The sequence below is a fragment of the Echinops telfairi genome, unplaced genomic scaffold (genome assembly GCF_000313985.2).
Source record: "Echinops telfairi isolate 266 unplaced genomic scaffold, ASM31398v2 ScPeMD7_7469;HRSCAF=8507_1, whole genome shotgun sequence".
NCBI classification, from domain to species: domain Eukaryota; kingdom Metazoa; phylum Chordata; class Mammalia; order Afrosoricida; family Tenrecidae; genus Echinops; species Echinops telfairi.
In genome coordinates, this window is record NW_022111373.1 from 119,877,293 (window position 1) to 119,892,542 (window position 15,250).

Sequence of the window (15,250 nt, forward strand, 5' to 3'; positions counted from 1 at the left end):
ACTGCCACAAGGATCTCGGGGCCAGAGCAGGCATTCCTCTCCTGGCTCTGGCTGGTCATGAGATCCCGCGATTCCATTCTTGGAAACATTTTTCAAACTCTTTATTTGGATGGCTTCACCTCTTCTACATCATAAAATCACTGGCCTTTCATATCCCTCTTCACTTGCAAAAACAAAAAGAAGTTGCATGGGGTGTCGGGTGAGTGAGGTGTATGGGTCAAAAGAGGCACGCTTTTTGGGGGGCCAAAACCTGGTGCACTGAAATGGCTGCATGAGCAGGGCATTGTCATGGTGGCAAAACCAGTTCTCCGTCTTCCCCAAATCAGGCCTTTTTGGTCCCATACTGTTATGCTATCTTTTCAGAACCTCTAAATAGAAAGCCTGATTAACAATCTGACCTGGTGGAATGAACTCCAAATGCACTATGAGTCGACATTTCATCCGTTTCTGATGGACGTCCAGAAGGTTTTTAATCCATCGACATTTCACCTTTTATGAAATGAGAAATCTACTCATACCCTGGAGTATTCTCTATAGCGCTGTCCTTGTAAGCTGTGTTCAACATCACTACAGTTTCTGCAGCATTTTTTCAGAGGAAGAAACAAAATTTTATAGCCACCCACTGTTCTCTTAAATTGACCACAAAAAATGAGGTTCAAACAAAACCACTTTTATGAAAATATTCACTGTGACCATAGAGAACCTTCCCAAGTGATGCCACTGGATTCACTAACTCAGAGCAAGTTTCTCCATACTCGTCTAGTGGGGAAAATGCATCGTACAAAAAGCTCTACTCCATCCAGTGCAATTCCAGGTTTTTTAGGGGGGTATCCCTCGTATATATACACTCCACTGGTTTTGCCTTTTTAGAGAACCCAGCCGGAGACACCTACTCACGACAACATTGGCAAACCTACTAAAGGTGTCTGCAAAGAAAGACCCGATGAACCACTTTTGAAAGGTCACAGCCTTGCAGCCCTCTGTTGTCAGCTGTTCTCAAGTTGGTTTAGACTCGCAGTGGCCCTAAGCACAGCAGAATGCAACACTGCCCAGTCCTGTGTCATCCCCACGATTGTTCTGTGTCTAAGCCCGTCGTTGCAACCCCCACGGAATACAGTTATCCTCTGATACACATCAAGAGCTGCAACGACTGGACACCCACTGATATGGGTTTAGTCATTTATCTTAGAAATGAAATCTTTCCAGCGTCTATTTAAAGCACACACTCCCCTGTCCCAGTTTATGGAAGACTTCATTAAAACATTAAAGTGTCTTCAACATGTAGCAGAATCTCCTTACAAAGTGCTTTAATAAGCAGCAGTCATTAAAAGGCAACACAAGTCCAGGCAGGAATGTTTTATTGTTTTCATTATAGAGGCTTTTACATGACTTTTGTTACATCTCCCCCAGGTACTTTGTGAATTTCCGTGCAATTTTATAGGGTAAGGGCTTTGGAACAAAACTCAAAATAATAAAAGACCAGGCTAACTGGGCAGATAGAGCCTGGTGGAGCCCCAGGACTATGGCCCCTCCACACCTTGCCCGTCTGGAGCTGAGCTCACCGTGTCTCCATTGAGTCAGACCACTGGCGGGTCTCCAGGGCGGGCAACAACGCTAGGGAGGCCTGCACACCTTGGAACAGCCAACCATTTGAGATCACAGGGGCAGTATCGAGCCAAGGACAAGTTCAGAAGGGTCAGGAAAAGAGGAAGGACAGAAACAAGAAAGAGGAAGTGGGATGAGGGGATTTCAGGGAATGAGATTAAAGCCACTTTTATGAATCACTGCATATAAAACGGATGTCTGCTCTCTAAACCTCACCAAAAGTTTTTTTTTAAAAGGAAGGGGGTTGTATAATGATTTTGCTTCTTCCTTTTCAATCTGTTTTTTTTTTTTTTTCTCCTTTCTACTTCTTAGCCCTCTACCCTGGTTATCTCACTGCAATGGAGGCCACGCCAGCTCATTGCCACCCTACAGGGCAGAGTGGGAGCGCCCCTGTGGGTTTCTGAGACTGTAACTCTATGAGACTAGAAGCCTCATCTTTCTCCTGTGGAGTGGCTGGTGGTTTCAAACTGTTGACTTTGTGGTTAGCAGCCAACGTGTAACCATTACACCACCCGAGCTTACCCTGGCTGGGGCCTCAGTGTATTGCCTTGATTTGAAAACGATGATGGCAACAAATGTGCTTGACACGATGGATGGATGGTGATAAGAGTTGTACGGATCCCCAATAAAATGATTAAACAAACACTGCCTTCTTTCCTGTCTTAGGAGAAAGTGTTCAACAGCCCACCAGGAATTCTGAAGTTATGTTCCTCACAGATGCCTTTTATCTGAAGGCTTCCTTTCGTCTGAGTTTGCCAACTATTCTTTTTGTTTTCAAATCGTGGGTGGTATTGAATTTTGTCAAAGACTTCTTTTTTCATTGATTAAGATGATTATACGGCTTTCATCATTCATTCTGTTACTATGACACATAATTTACCCATTGATATTTTTTAAAGCGACCTTGTGTTTCTGGAATAAACCCCACTTGGTCGTGCAATAGCTTTTTCACGCGCGCATTGCTTTCAAATTGCTAATGTTCTGTTTAGGATGTTGCCCCTTGGGAGGTGGTGGTCTTTAATGTTCTTTTCTGAACATGCCTCTGTTAAGTTTTTGTCAGTGTTTTGTGGGCTTCATAGATGAGTTGTGTTCACTTTTCAATGGGATTTGTGTATGCGTAATAGTAACCCTTCTGCTTCTGTCTCCGTTGTGAGGGTGCAGACCTAGCTCGGCCGAGACGATGGCCAAGCAACGGAGGATGGAAAGGAGTACATCAGCTGTGTCCCAGGAGAATCTAGTCCCTGGACAAGGGACACCATTCTTGGTATCGTAGCGTGGTAGTGACAAAGAGGAAGGGCCTTGACAATGAGGTGCATGGACACAGTGGCTCACACAGAAGGACAATTGCGAGCAGAGCACGGCGCAGGACCAGGTGGTGTTTCCTCCTGTCTCTCTGAGTCGAACCACCAGACAGCACCTCACAAAACAACAGCATGTTCTTGCAAACGCTTGAGAATGGCAGAGAAGATTTAAGGAGGCAGGTCCCAAAAATCTCTGCTGGAGGAAAGTCCCCTGAACAGAAGTGCCTGCTTTACACTTCATGAAAATGAGAAATAACCTTTTATTGTGCTTGAGTCTCCAGGGGTTATTTTTGTTTTTTAATGACAGATATTCTTGCTTTAGCCAATTTTAGGTCTCTATGTGTTTCTGGACTGTGCTCTGTTCCATTCATCTGTTTGGAACATCCTGTACTTTAAAAGGAACAGTGGTGGGGTAGTAGGCAAGGGCCTGAGCTGCTAGCCACAAGGTCCGTGGTTCGAACCTATCAGCCACTCCATAGGAGAAAGATGAGGCTATGTACTTCTTTAGAGATCCTCTGAACCCCAGTCTAGTCTGTCCTCTAGGTTCTCTGTGAGTTGGAATCAAGTCTACGGTGCTGAGGGCTTTTAACAAACAAGGTATCTGACACAGGGGCTGCAGCAATGTACTTAAGCTAATGACTGTACCATTATATAGGGGGGCAGAGAGGTTACATGTTGGGCTGCTCACTGAAAGGGCAGCCTTTTGAAACCACCAACCACTCCTTGGGAAAAAGATGAGGCTTTCTAGTCCTGTAAAGAGTTACAGCCTCAAAACCCACAGGGGCAGTTCTACCCTGTCTTATAGGGTCACTAGGAGGTGGACACAACTAGATGTCAGAGAGAGAGAGAGAGAGAGAAAGCAATCGATGAGCATGCACGTGTCTCCATAACTGCACCAGCACCTGTTGTTTTCTTTTTGGTAATTGCCATTCTAACTCAGGTGCGATGGTACCCCGTTGTGATTTTGTCACATTTTACTGGGATTTTGGTGAACGTGTACACAGCAAATTCGGTTCCCATGTAGCAATCTGTACACATTGGTGACATTGTTCAGAACAGGTCCACATTCTCCTTAATTCCATTCTGATGCTTTGCTTCCACTGATCGGGTTGCCTGGCCCCTTCCCCTCTCCTCTTTGCTTTGCGCCGTGGCTGATTAGAAAAGCCACAACTGGTAGCTCGGCACCACCCCATTCTGATGCCTGGGGAGATGAGACGATGGCTCATGCAGACTGTAGATGAGATTCTTCTCTTTCACTTCTGCCTGGGTAAGAAGAGACGGATAGTTGGTTGTTCCCAAGCTTTTAAGACCCCAGACGCTACTTACCAAACTAGGAATACTACATAGTTTATGAACTGTTCTTGTTCCGTCCGTCAAATCGGTCTGACTCACAGTGACGCTGTGTATAAGAGAACGAAACATCAGCATTGTGTCTGAGCCTGTTTTTGCAGCCGGGGTCCACCCGTCTTGTGGAGGGCCCTCCTCTTTGTCTCTGGCCCTCGGCTTTACCAAGCGTGATGGCCTTCTCCAGGGACCGCGTTCTCCTGATACTGTGGTCTCTGCAAAGTCAACGAGACCGAGTCTCGCCATCCTGGCCTCTCAGGAGCATTCTGGCTGTGTTGAAGAAGACTAGAACATGAAGTGTATCAACTTTATTGTGGCCAATTGACTGAGTTGGCCCATAATAATCGGACCCTATGTTTTCAATCCCAGAAACACAATCCTCTGAGGTGTTTCATTATATCTAAGATGTATCCACAACTGTGCCTACTTTGTGCTTTATGACATGCACAAACATGTGCATGCATATACATAAATACTTGTGCATATTTACCTATCTATGCACATTAATGCGTGCATGCATATGTAACCACATTTTGGTTGTTGTAACATCATGCAACATTTATCCCTTGTGATTGACTTATTTCACTCCTAATGTCCTTGTTCATCTGTGTTACATGGCAAAGACTCATCATGGTTCTTTATGGCTGTGTAATATTCTACCAATGGACACATGCTGTTTATCCATTCATCCATAAATGGGCACTTATGTGGTTTCTCTCTTTTGCTATTGCAAATAGTGTTGCAATGAACATAGGTGTATGTCTGTTTTATTTTTTTTCCAGGTCTCTAGGGTAGATGTAGGAGCCTTGATGGCATTGGGCTGCGATCCACGTGGTCAGTAGTTTGAAACCACCAGAAGCTCCTTGGGAGAAAGACTGGGCTTTCTTCTCCAGTAGTTACTGTCTCAGAAACCGACATGGGCAATTCCACCGTGTCTACAGGATCATCACGAGTCAGAATGGGCTCAATGGCAATGCGTTTGCTTTGGTTTGTAGAGGGAGTTTCAGGGGCTCTCTGGGTTAAGCGTCTACTACTAACGGAAAGTTTGGTGGTTCAAACTGAACAGCCGCTCTGCGGGGAAGAGATAGATTAGTCATAAGATTAGTCCTGACCAAGAAAAGCCTCAGAAGCCTTATGGGGCCATTCTACTCTATGGGCCATAACTGATTTGAAGGTTTAATTTGGGGTTTGGTTGTTTTTGTAGAAAGCTTATTGGACTGCTGTGTACCCCATCACAGCAAGTTGCATGTACATGAGTCACTGCTATGGCAGCCCTGTTACTTCTTTCCTCCCAGGCAAGGGCTGAGGATGGAGTAAAAGGGCAGATGGAGGTCAGGGCTTTGACTGCAGACCTGGAACCAGGAAGTCCCACTAGTCAGAGATGCAGTGAGAGTCAACAGGGGGTTAGGTCCTTGGGCTCGATCAGCTTGTGCTTGGTCAGCTACTAGCTTTGAAACCCCCAGTGCCACTGAGGAAGAGAGGCCTGGCCAACTGTTTCCGTAACATGACAGCAAATACATGCAGTTAAAAGACTTCAAATGGTGCCCTGTTCCCCCATACCCATGTCTTTTTTCCCCTTCCCTTATATTTTTCCAGTTATCCCTGGATTTGGTCTGGCCCCTGCTAACCCACCCAAGGGGAGGGTATGTTTATATCTCCACAGGGAAAGAGGGACCAGACTTCAACCCAGTGCTCCAAGATGTGAATGCAACATGCCGGCATGAAGCAGGGAACCAATAGAGAGGTCTGAGGGGCCGGCCCCAATCCCAACTACGTGCACAGCCTCCCCTTCCCCCCAGAAGAATTTACATCAGAGGGCAGCACTGAAGCTACAGCTCAGGGAGAGGGGCATGTGTGATCAGAGCACACGGAGCAAATGAAGGAGGAGGAGGAGAGAGTGGAATCCTGGCCCACCAGGCCTGGAGGACGATATTCCCCCTCAGCGCAGCCAATCCAGAGAGGACCACATGGCCGGCCCCACTATGAGACGCGACATCCCTCACTGACCCATAGCCCTATGGGGGACAACACTGGAGACACAGTGCGGGAATTGCGCCCGATCTGACCCCACCACACCTAGGCAAGACACTAAGGGCGTGCAACAGAATAGCAAGGGGAGCAGAGCAAGGAGTCACACGGGAATACCAAAAATACTCGGACCAGGGTGTGGCACCCCATCAGACTCAACCGGAAAACTCTCCTAAAGGTCAACAAACAGACCTTCAACTATTTATAGACCTTTTCTGTCATAGTTTTTTTTGTTGCTTTGTTTTGCTTTGTTTTGTTTTCTGTGCATATTATTATTTCTGTAGGTCTATCTAGATAAGTGGGATAAATAATCTGGAGGAGAAAACAATGGGATCGATGGTTCTGGGGGGACATGGGAGAGGGGGAGGTGGGGGAAAGGAAGTGGTGTTAAGAAACTCAGGGACAAGGGAACAACAGGTGATCCAAAATTGTCGGCAAGGAGGGTGTAAGAGGCCTGGTAGGGCTTGATCAAGGGCAATGTAACAGAGAGGAATTACTGAAACCAAAATGAAGGTTGAGCATGATAGTGGCACAAGAGGAAAGTAAAAGGAAATAGAGAAAAGAACTAGGAGGCAGAGGACATTTAGAGGTCTAAATACAGGTACGTACTTATGTAAATATATTTATATATGACAATGGGGAAATAGATCAATGTGCATATATTTATAGGTTTAGTATTAAGGTAGCAGATGGACATTGGGCCTCTACTCAAGTACTCCCTCAATGCAAGAAGACTTTGTTCTATTAAACTGCAATTCCATGATGCTCATCTTCCCGACACGATCACTGAAGATAAAGTGGGTGCATAAGCAAATGTGGTGAAGAAAGCTGATGGTGCCTGGCTATCAAAAGATATAGGGTCTGGGGTCTTAAAGGCTTGAAGATAAACAAGCAGCCATCTAGCTGAGAAGTAACAAAGATCACGAGGTGTCAATGGGATCAGGTATCAGGGATCACAGAACAAAAAAATCATATCATTGTGAATGAGGGGGAGAGGGGAGTAGAGACCCAAAGCCCATCTGTAGGCAACTGGACACCCCCTTACAGAAGGGTCTCGGGGAGGAGACGAGCCAGTCAGGGTGCAGTGTAGCACTGAAGAAACATACAACTTTCCTCTAGTTCTTTAATGCTTCCTCCCCCTCAACTATCATGATCCCAATTCTACCTTACAAATCCGGCTAGACAAGAGGATATACACTGGTACAGATAAGAGCTGGAAACAGGGAATCCAGAACAGATCAACCCCTCAGGATCAATAATGAGAGCAGCGATACCAGGAGGATAAGGGAAAGGTGGGGTAGAAAGTGGGAACTGAACACAAGGATCTACATATAACCCCCTCCCTGGGGGTCGTACAATAGTAAAGGTGGTGAAGGGAGATGTCTGACAGCATAAGACATGACCAAATAATAATAATTTATAAATTATCAAGGGTTAGTGAGGGAGGGGCAGCGAGGAGGGAAAAATTTAGGAGCTGATACCAAGGGCTCAAGTAGAAAAAAATGTTTTGAGAATGATGATGGCAAAAAATGTACAAATGTATGTATGTATGGATTGTGATAAGAGTTGTACTAGCCCCCTATAAAATGATTTAAAAAAAAAGAAAAAGACTAATTGTCATGAGTGTTCTGAAGCCCGTTCCAACTATACTGTGAACGTGCCATATCGGGACTTAGAACACCCATGAGGGATTCTTGAAATATGCAACGTCTTCCTATTAGAAATGCTCAGTGGGATGACTGACTATGTGGAGTCTCCCACAGCAACAACAAAGCAGTGCGCTGTAGTCTGCAGAGCCCAATGAGCATTTGGGAACGCAGCAATGGGAATGTGCCTCTGGAGCAGCCTCCGAGTGGGTGATACCGCCCTCTGGTGGTGCTGGAACAACCTAGGCTGCAAGAAAGCAGGTGAGTACGCTTGATGCTGGATTATGGGCTATGCTGCAAATGGTCATAATACCAGGGGGGCGCAGAGTAACTTTTGTTTTTAATGAAAAGGGGGCGGTAGGCCAGACACATTTGGGAGCCTGCTCTAGAGAAGGGGTGGGGGAGCACAGCCCTCGAAGTCAGTACCAGCCTGCCAGCACATGAAGGGTGCTAATCCAATGTCTGGCCAGTACGGCAAAGAATGATGTTATAAATCCCCAAATGCCCCTTGGCTGAAAAAAGGTTCTCCACCCCTGCTGTGCGGGGAAACTCCGGTCTCTTCCTTTTACCTGGGCTACACGGATGACAGGTTATATCAGAGCTCACCGCCCAGAACAATGCCACCCCACCACAGGGCCAGCGTTTCAGGTGTCTTTAAAACATAGCCTTTTATTTCTTTCAGCACACAAAATAATTTACCCATACAAGTGACTTTGATTTACAGCTCTCTTAACAATATAGTCAACACTTAAAAACAGATATCACTCACTTTGCAGGGCTGGCTGTTCCGCAGAAAGTACGCCTGCTTGGCACACCATGTTCTGTCAACGTGGAGAGCCACTCCGTTAGCTTTGCTCCTCACACGCGTTCGTGTCACCAGCTGCGGGAAGCCTTTCTTTGAGAAGCATCAGTATCGGACTAGCCCAAGGAGTTAGAGATTCAAGATGTCTCAAATGCTCAACATTTCCAAGATGTTACACCATTCCACCACCCCCTACTCCTCCATTGAAGCTATTCTCTTATATCCCTTAGCTCTAAACTTCACTGCCGCATCTTGCAGAAACTCATAAAACCCTTAAGGAGATGCCTCCCATGGTGTGGGTGCTGTACAATTCCCAATCCGCAGTCAGGTGGAGGCGGGCCAAAGGCAGGGCTCACAGCTGGAAGACAAAGAGGTGCAGACAGACGTCAGAGTGTGTCTTCCTGCGGCCAGGAAGGGGAGGGCACACAAAAGGGCAGGCTGGGATGGAGGTGTGGCTCTCATCTTTCAGCAAACTATGCTCCCAATGGAAACAACGCAGGGGGACTGAAGTTGACCTTCTAGTAGAGTCCAGCCTAAAGATATGTTACGTCCCACCCTAGTCCTGTAACAGAGAAAGCCCTCCAAAATCCAATTACAACCAGCACCCCAGTGGCTAGAACCTACAACCCATCGCAAAATGGATTCTGGCTAGGACGGCCATATTCAGCAGTCGGTGACATTTCCCAGCCTTGAGAAAACATCTCATCAACAGGAGAAAAAAAAAATCTTCTGGAAGAACAGAATCATGGGTAGGAAAGGCGTCTGGTGCCATCTACTGGAATGGCAACAGTAAAGTGCTCTTGGGTATTGGCAGTGTTGGGAAACACAAGGGAAGTCACGTGCAACTACATGTGCAGACACGTGACCAAGGCCCGGAAATGACACGCAGAACCGAAAGCAAGCGCTGGGTAAAGACAGAAGGAATGTTAGATATTCCCCGTCCTCTTTGCTCGTGTTTTCTTTGAAATGCTAACCCACTTTCAAAGGAATAGAAATATGGAGGGCCTTGGGCACACGGGAAAATGGACAGTTCCTTGACTAAGAGGGAGGGGCTCCTCAAGTAGCAACCTGTCCTCCTGGAGAGGCGGGTGGAAGGAAGCTATGTCGCTGGGCACTAACGGCAAGTCAGATAGAAAGGCTTAACCTTTCTCCTACGATTCACATCAAACGCTGGTCTCTCTAGAGAAAAGGATGACAAATCAAAACACATCGGGCCAGCTTGCCCACAATGATAACTGATGCCCCACATCTCGGACAGGTGGCGTGCCACTGTTTTCAAGGTCTGGCAGGGTGGGTAGGAACTTTTGAGAGTTACTTTCCAAGCAGGCCACGGTCCCCGAGTATGAAGAACACGTTAAGCACCTGCTTCCGGTCCTCTGTTCCTTCCTGACACCTCACGGTGCATCACTAGTTCCTCGCCTCCCCGCTCCATGGGGCCTTCTTAGCACCCACCCGGCCCTGAGTGAAGTTCAGTGCTCAGTAAAGATCGGTTGGTTGGACCAATGAATGAACCTTGCAAAGTCCAAGCAAACTGAGCAAAGGGGCACAGGGGCGGGGAACCTCGCAACCAGGAAGACAACGGTAAGAAGGAACACAGAGACCCAGTCATTCCTCCAATGACTGGGGTGGGGGTAGACTTGATGCCCCCAAACCACCATTAGGCAACAACTGATGACACTGTCATGAGGGATTTTGACAGACAGAGAAGACAAAAATGTCGCATTTTCTGGAGATTCGTTCCCCTTTAAGCTATTGAAAACCCCACTACACTAGAGGCTTCAAAAAACAAAAGCCTCACTCCCACTGGGTCCATTCCGACTCACGGAGACCCGAATGGGCTGGGCAGAACTGCCCCTGTGGGTTTCCACGACTGTGACTCTTTGTAGGAGCGGGAAGGCTAGTCTTTCTCCCCAAGAGCGGCTGGTGGGTTAGAACTGCTGACCTGGTGGCTATCCGCCGACTGTGTAGCGAGGGGCTCAGTGCTCTGTTTTGTTTTCAGATGGCGGAGAATCTTCTAAGTAGGTCAGGTGAACGTCCAGCATCCCGTAGAGGGAGCGGAGCATCTGGAGAACCTTCTCTTGAATGGCGTCCACTTGCTCACAAGGACAGTAGTCATCGAGACTTGACCTGGAACCAAGGAGAGAAAGACGCGCGACCAGGCTACAACCATACTCCGAGGTAAGGAAGCGCCTGTGGACGATGATGTCCATGGAAAACAGCAGCAAGGAAAGCAGGGTTCTACTCTTTCAGTGAGTGGACATCTTAATGCTTTAGAAAGCGCCCACTAGGGCTAGCAGCTATCAGGACAGCGGTTGGCGGTTCTAGTGCTGAGAAAAGTGCTCACTGAATGAGGATAAAGGGTCCACGGGCTGGCTCGGAATAAAACGTGGGCCCAAGCTGGTGCTGAGGATGGTTCCCGAGGCACGAAGAGAAAAGAGCACACGCATGCATGCAGTTTCCAAGGCGGGGGAAGAAACTCTATTTTGGGTGTATTTCTAGAGATTACCAACTCCCACCTGAGTTTCACCAAGCAGCGACAGTGGCACGCCAATTCACCTGGGTTAAGGCATGAATTGATCTGAGCAGGGCCTCCTGCTTCCAGACTGGGCTGAGCGAGGCACCGAGAGGATAAGGGGGCTAAAGTTACACTGTTATCTCCCCTGCTCCTTGTATTACAGGGATTTGGGGACCTAATGAAATCACCTGGCAGACCCATGAGAAGCTCATTCTATGTTCTGGTGGTGAGGTGATTTTTGAGGCTTCATGTAAATACTTAATACACAATAAACGAGACAGCCCTCAAAGAGATGGATTGACACAGTGGCTGCAACAATGGGCTCAAGCAATTGTGAAAATGGCCCAGGACCTGGCAGTTTCGTTCTGCAGTGTGCAGGGTCGCCATGGGTTGGAACTTGATATCACCGAACAACAGGTACTTCCAAAGGGGGTGATGCCACCCCTGGGTGGGGGTGGGAGGATGGGCAGACTGCAATGACTCAGGGTGGTGATGCCACCCCTGGGTGGGGGTGGGAAGGTGGACTAGCTGGAATGACCCAGGGTGGGCTGCAAAAGCAGATACCTACAATTTGACCTGGATCATGGGCCATCAGAGAAACGCTTCTAATTGTCAGAGGGCGCTGAGTAATTTTTTCTCCCTAAAAAGTAAATGGGATAAATTTGGAGACCTATGATACAGCACACACGGTCAGCAGTTGGACACAAACTGCTGCTCCACAGAAGAGTGAGCCTTTGAAAGCCCCAAGGGCAGTTCTACCCTGTCCTACAGGGCCACCAGGGGTTGGACAGATCCCCCCCGCAGTGTCATATATCACAGCGTAATTTCTCAGCGAACGATTCAGGGGCACTGAATATAAGTTGCAAGTCACTAGATGGCAGTGAGCTTGGTTGAGATGCTTCCAGCCTTCTTTCAAGCACGATCGGAACAGCGGTAAAGTTTGAGTTGAGAACCACTCACGACATTACTGATTCTAAGTAGGATGCTTCGTCACACGTTCCATACATCATAGAGTATACACACGTACACATACACAGAACAAATATAAAACAAACAAAAGCACAGTCACAGAGGTTCGTGGTGGGAGCTACCTCAGGGGAATGCTATTGGTCTTCAGAAGCCGAGACTGGCAGGCAGGGCTGAAAGCTTACAAGCCCTAGGCAGTTGTGTAGTGGGAATACCTGCAGCTCCGCAGCCTCCCGGCTTCCTAAAGCCCTCTGGGCACCTGCGTATGTGAAAGACGTGCCCACAACTGCTTGAACCTGGAACTGACCACTCTTTCATACATAAACCAAGGGCTCTGAAATGGTTTTTCTAGGCACCGGACTTGACAGAAATGCAATTCCTCTCTGAATTGAGGGAAGACTAGACGTTCGGGTCAAAATTTTGCCAGGAGATTGCTCGGTGATGGGCAGAGCCAGACCTCCTTCAGTGCTGTGCCTGCCGTTGGCACAGCTGCCACCATACCCGGCAGCCCTCCCCGTTTGCCTGTGACGTGCGGGGATTCTTCTTTGCAAAGAAGCAAGTCTGCGGTGGCTTTTCAATAGTCCTTATGTTATTAGCAGCTACTTGGCTCTCTCCTTTAGGGAACAGTGATATTCTGTGTGTGCCCTGCAGCTGTGTACAAACCTGCTGTCATGGAGGAGCCCATGACCCAGGGTGCCACCACAGTTTACTGAGTGGACGTGCTACTGGGCGTTCTTGGCTGACATCTTTTCCGGGAGCAGCTTGCCAGTTTTCCGTGGCATGGCTGGTGGGTTGAAGCATCAAGCTTCGCCTTCGTGGCTGATGGCGAGCCATCGGTGCTCCCTCCCCCGTTCCTAGGCTGCGATCACGAAGCCCACTGAGGTCGCGGGGAGCCTCACAGAAACCCTGCAGGGCGAAGTAGGACCACCTGCTGCCCCAGGCTTTCCAGGGCGACCATCTTCATGGAAACAGGTGGCCCCATCGTTCCCCTGGAGAGTGGCTGAGGGGCTCAAAGCAGCTGGGTGCCTAATCTCTGTGCCACCAGGGTGCCTCAAATTACAAGTATAAGCAGGTTTTATATATGTAGACTTACATATAAAAAACATTTATGTGATATGTATTAATTTCATTTCAGGATGGCAATGCTACAAAACATGTGTCCTCAGAAGGGAGCATGGATTAGCTTGAGCCAAGAAGCAAGCGCGACAAGACTGGATCTGAAGAGAATGTTTCTTCGCACGTTTGGTAGTTTGGTATATACATATTAAATATATGTACAAAATCATATGAAATGATCAAAGTAGCTTACTGTTTACAGAAATAGATCTTAAATTGTGTGTACCCTATTACACAGTATTCTTATTGCTGGCCTAAATACCAAAAGTACTTATTTTAGACCTCCAGGTTCTAGACAGAATCAGGCTAAAGATCAGCACAGAAGTGAGCTTTATTACATTGTGGCAGCATTCGGCTCATGGCTGCTGCCACCTAGGGGATGCTATAGAAATGGCAGCAGCTGCGTTAATTTGGAGAACACGGAAATGTGAATTGTGGGGTTCATCTGAGCATCGCTAACGTTGCTAGTTTCCCATTTCTGCTGTGAACGATCACCACACGTCGTAGCTTAATGCGAACTAGGTTTGTTCTTTTGCAGTTCCAGAGGTCCCCCCACCAAACCAAAAGCTACCCACTCCGACTCCTGGCGACCCTTGGCAGGGTTTCTGGGATTCTAAGTCTTCATGGGTGCAGCAGACAGCCTCATCTTTCTTCTTCGGAGCATCTGATGGGTTTGAACCACCAGCCTTGAGGTTAGCAGTCCAACACTTAACCTGACAGGGCCACCAGGGCTCCTAAAACCAAGGTGTGGGTGGACGGCGCTCCCGTGGACTCTAGGGGAGATTTGGGTTTTCTTAGCTCCTCTCGCTTCTGGAAGCCACTTGCTTCTTCGCTCAGGGCCCCATGCTCCAATTTCAGAGCAAGCAGCACAGCGGCCCCACATCTCTCCCTGACCCTCCTGCCTGTCTCGGATAGGAAACCTTGGGTTCCACTGGGACCGCCAGACAACCCACAGGGCGTCTCCATTTTGAGATCCTCAAACCGAACACGTCTGCAAATTCCACACTGGTGGGTTCTGGAGACTATATGATGTGGACTCTTGGGGGAGGAGGCATTATCCCACCTACTTAACTTACCTTGCAATTGTCACAAGTGTGGGCTTGGGTAAGCTTTTCAGTAAACAGTATACAGACTGCACCAGAGACTCAACTTCTTGTTTTGTGCTGACGTGGTGGGGGAGTTCTGAGAAGTCACAGGTAAGGCCCGCCTGGTGGACCTGCAAGTAGGACAGTTAGGAGCAAGACGGGTGATCTTGGAAGACTCTTTCATCACCTATGCGTTATCATCTCTGAAACTTTTGGTAGAATTGGCTATTATATACTATGCTGAGCCTGATTTTTTAAAGAACTCTTTTATGAATTCTTTATGATTACTGCTTCATCCAGCTTTTTTTAGTCATTTTTGGTAATAAACATTATTTACGGAATTATCTACTTCACTTAGATTCTAGAAGTCACTGTTGTAAAAGTGGACATACCAGCCCACCCTACCTTTTCCTTGGGCACATTACCTAATTTACCTTTGAAATCATGCACACAATGCTACAAAGGGTGCTACTGGGAAAATACAACCCTCCTCCGACCTTACTTAACCGTTCACAAGTGACCTGTGTATCCATCATACTGAACCAATGTCCATCTATTTTTACTTTAAATGAGTGGCATTGCATTCTAAACCAAGAATGCCTACCAGCTAGACTTGACAGACAGGTTGCCCTTTACAACCTTAACTTTTAAGTTTTGAAAACTGAAAACTGGAACTCAACTATGTGAGTTTTCCTGAGAGCCCTTAAGGACACGGCATGGGTGGGAGAGGGATCTACTAGTCTACCACTGAAGTGGAGCTCTGGGCACATGCCAAAGACTTCATGGTGCTACCAATCATTGTGGCCAGGTGACTGAGACCACAGGTTCCTTTGTACTCAGTG

At 47.5% G+C, this 15,250-nt stretch overlaps 1 protein-coding gene across 1 annotated transcript in view; it reads right to left on the reverse strand.

Annotated features, from left to right (window-relative positions):
- Positions 1-8,573: 8,573 nt before the first annotated feature.
- CUNH5orf22 (chromosome unknown C5orf22 homolog) overlaps positions 8,574-15,250 on the reverse strand; it is a 23,665-nt gene continuing 16,988 nt past the window's right edge. Inside the window, exons 8-10 of the mRNA XM_045285269.1 lie at positions 14,400-14,539; positions 10,669-10,853; positions 8,574-9,084 (exon numbers count right to left, since the gene is read on the reverse strand). Of these exons, the coding sequence (XP_045141204.1) occupies positions 10,703-10,853; positions 14,400-14,539 (291 nt within the window). The 3' untranslated portion in view covers positions 8,574-9,084; positions 10,669-10,702. The remainder of the gene's footprint in view (positions 9,085-10,668; positions 10,854-14,399; positions 14,540-15,250) is intronic.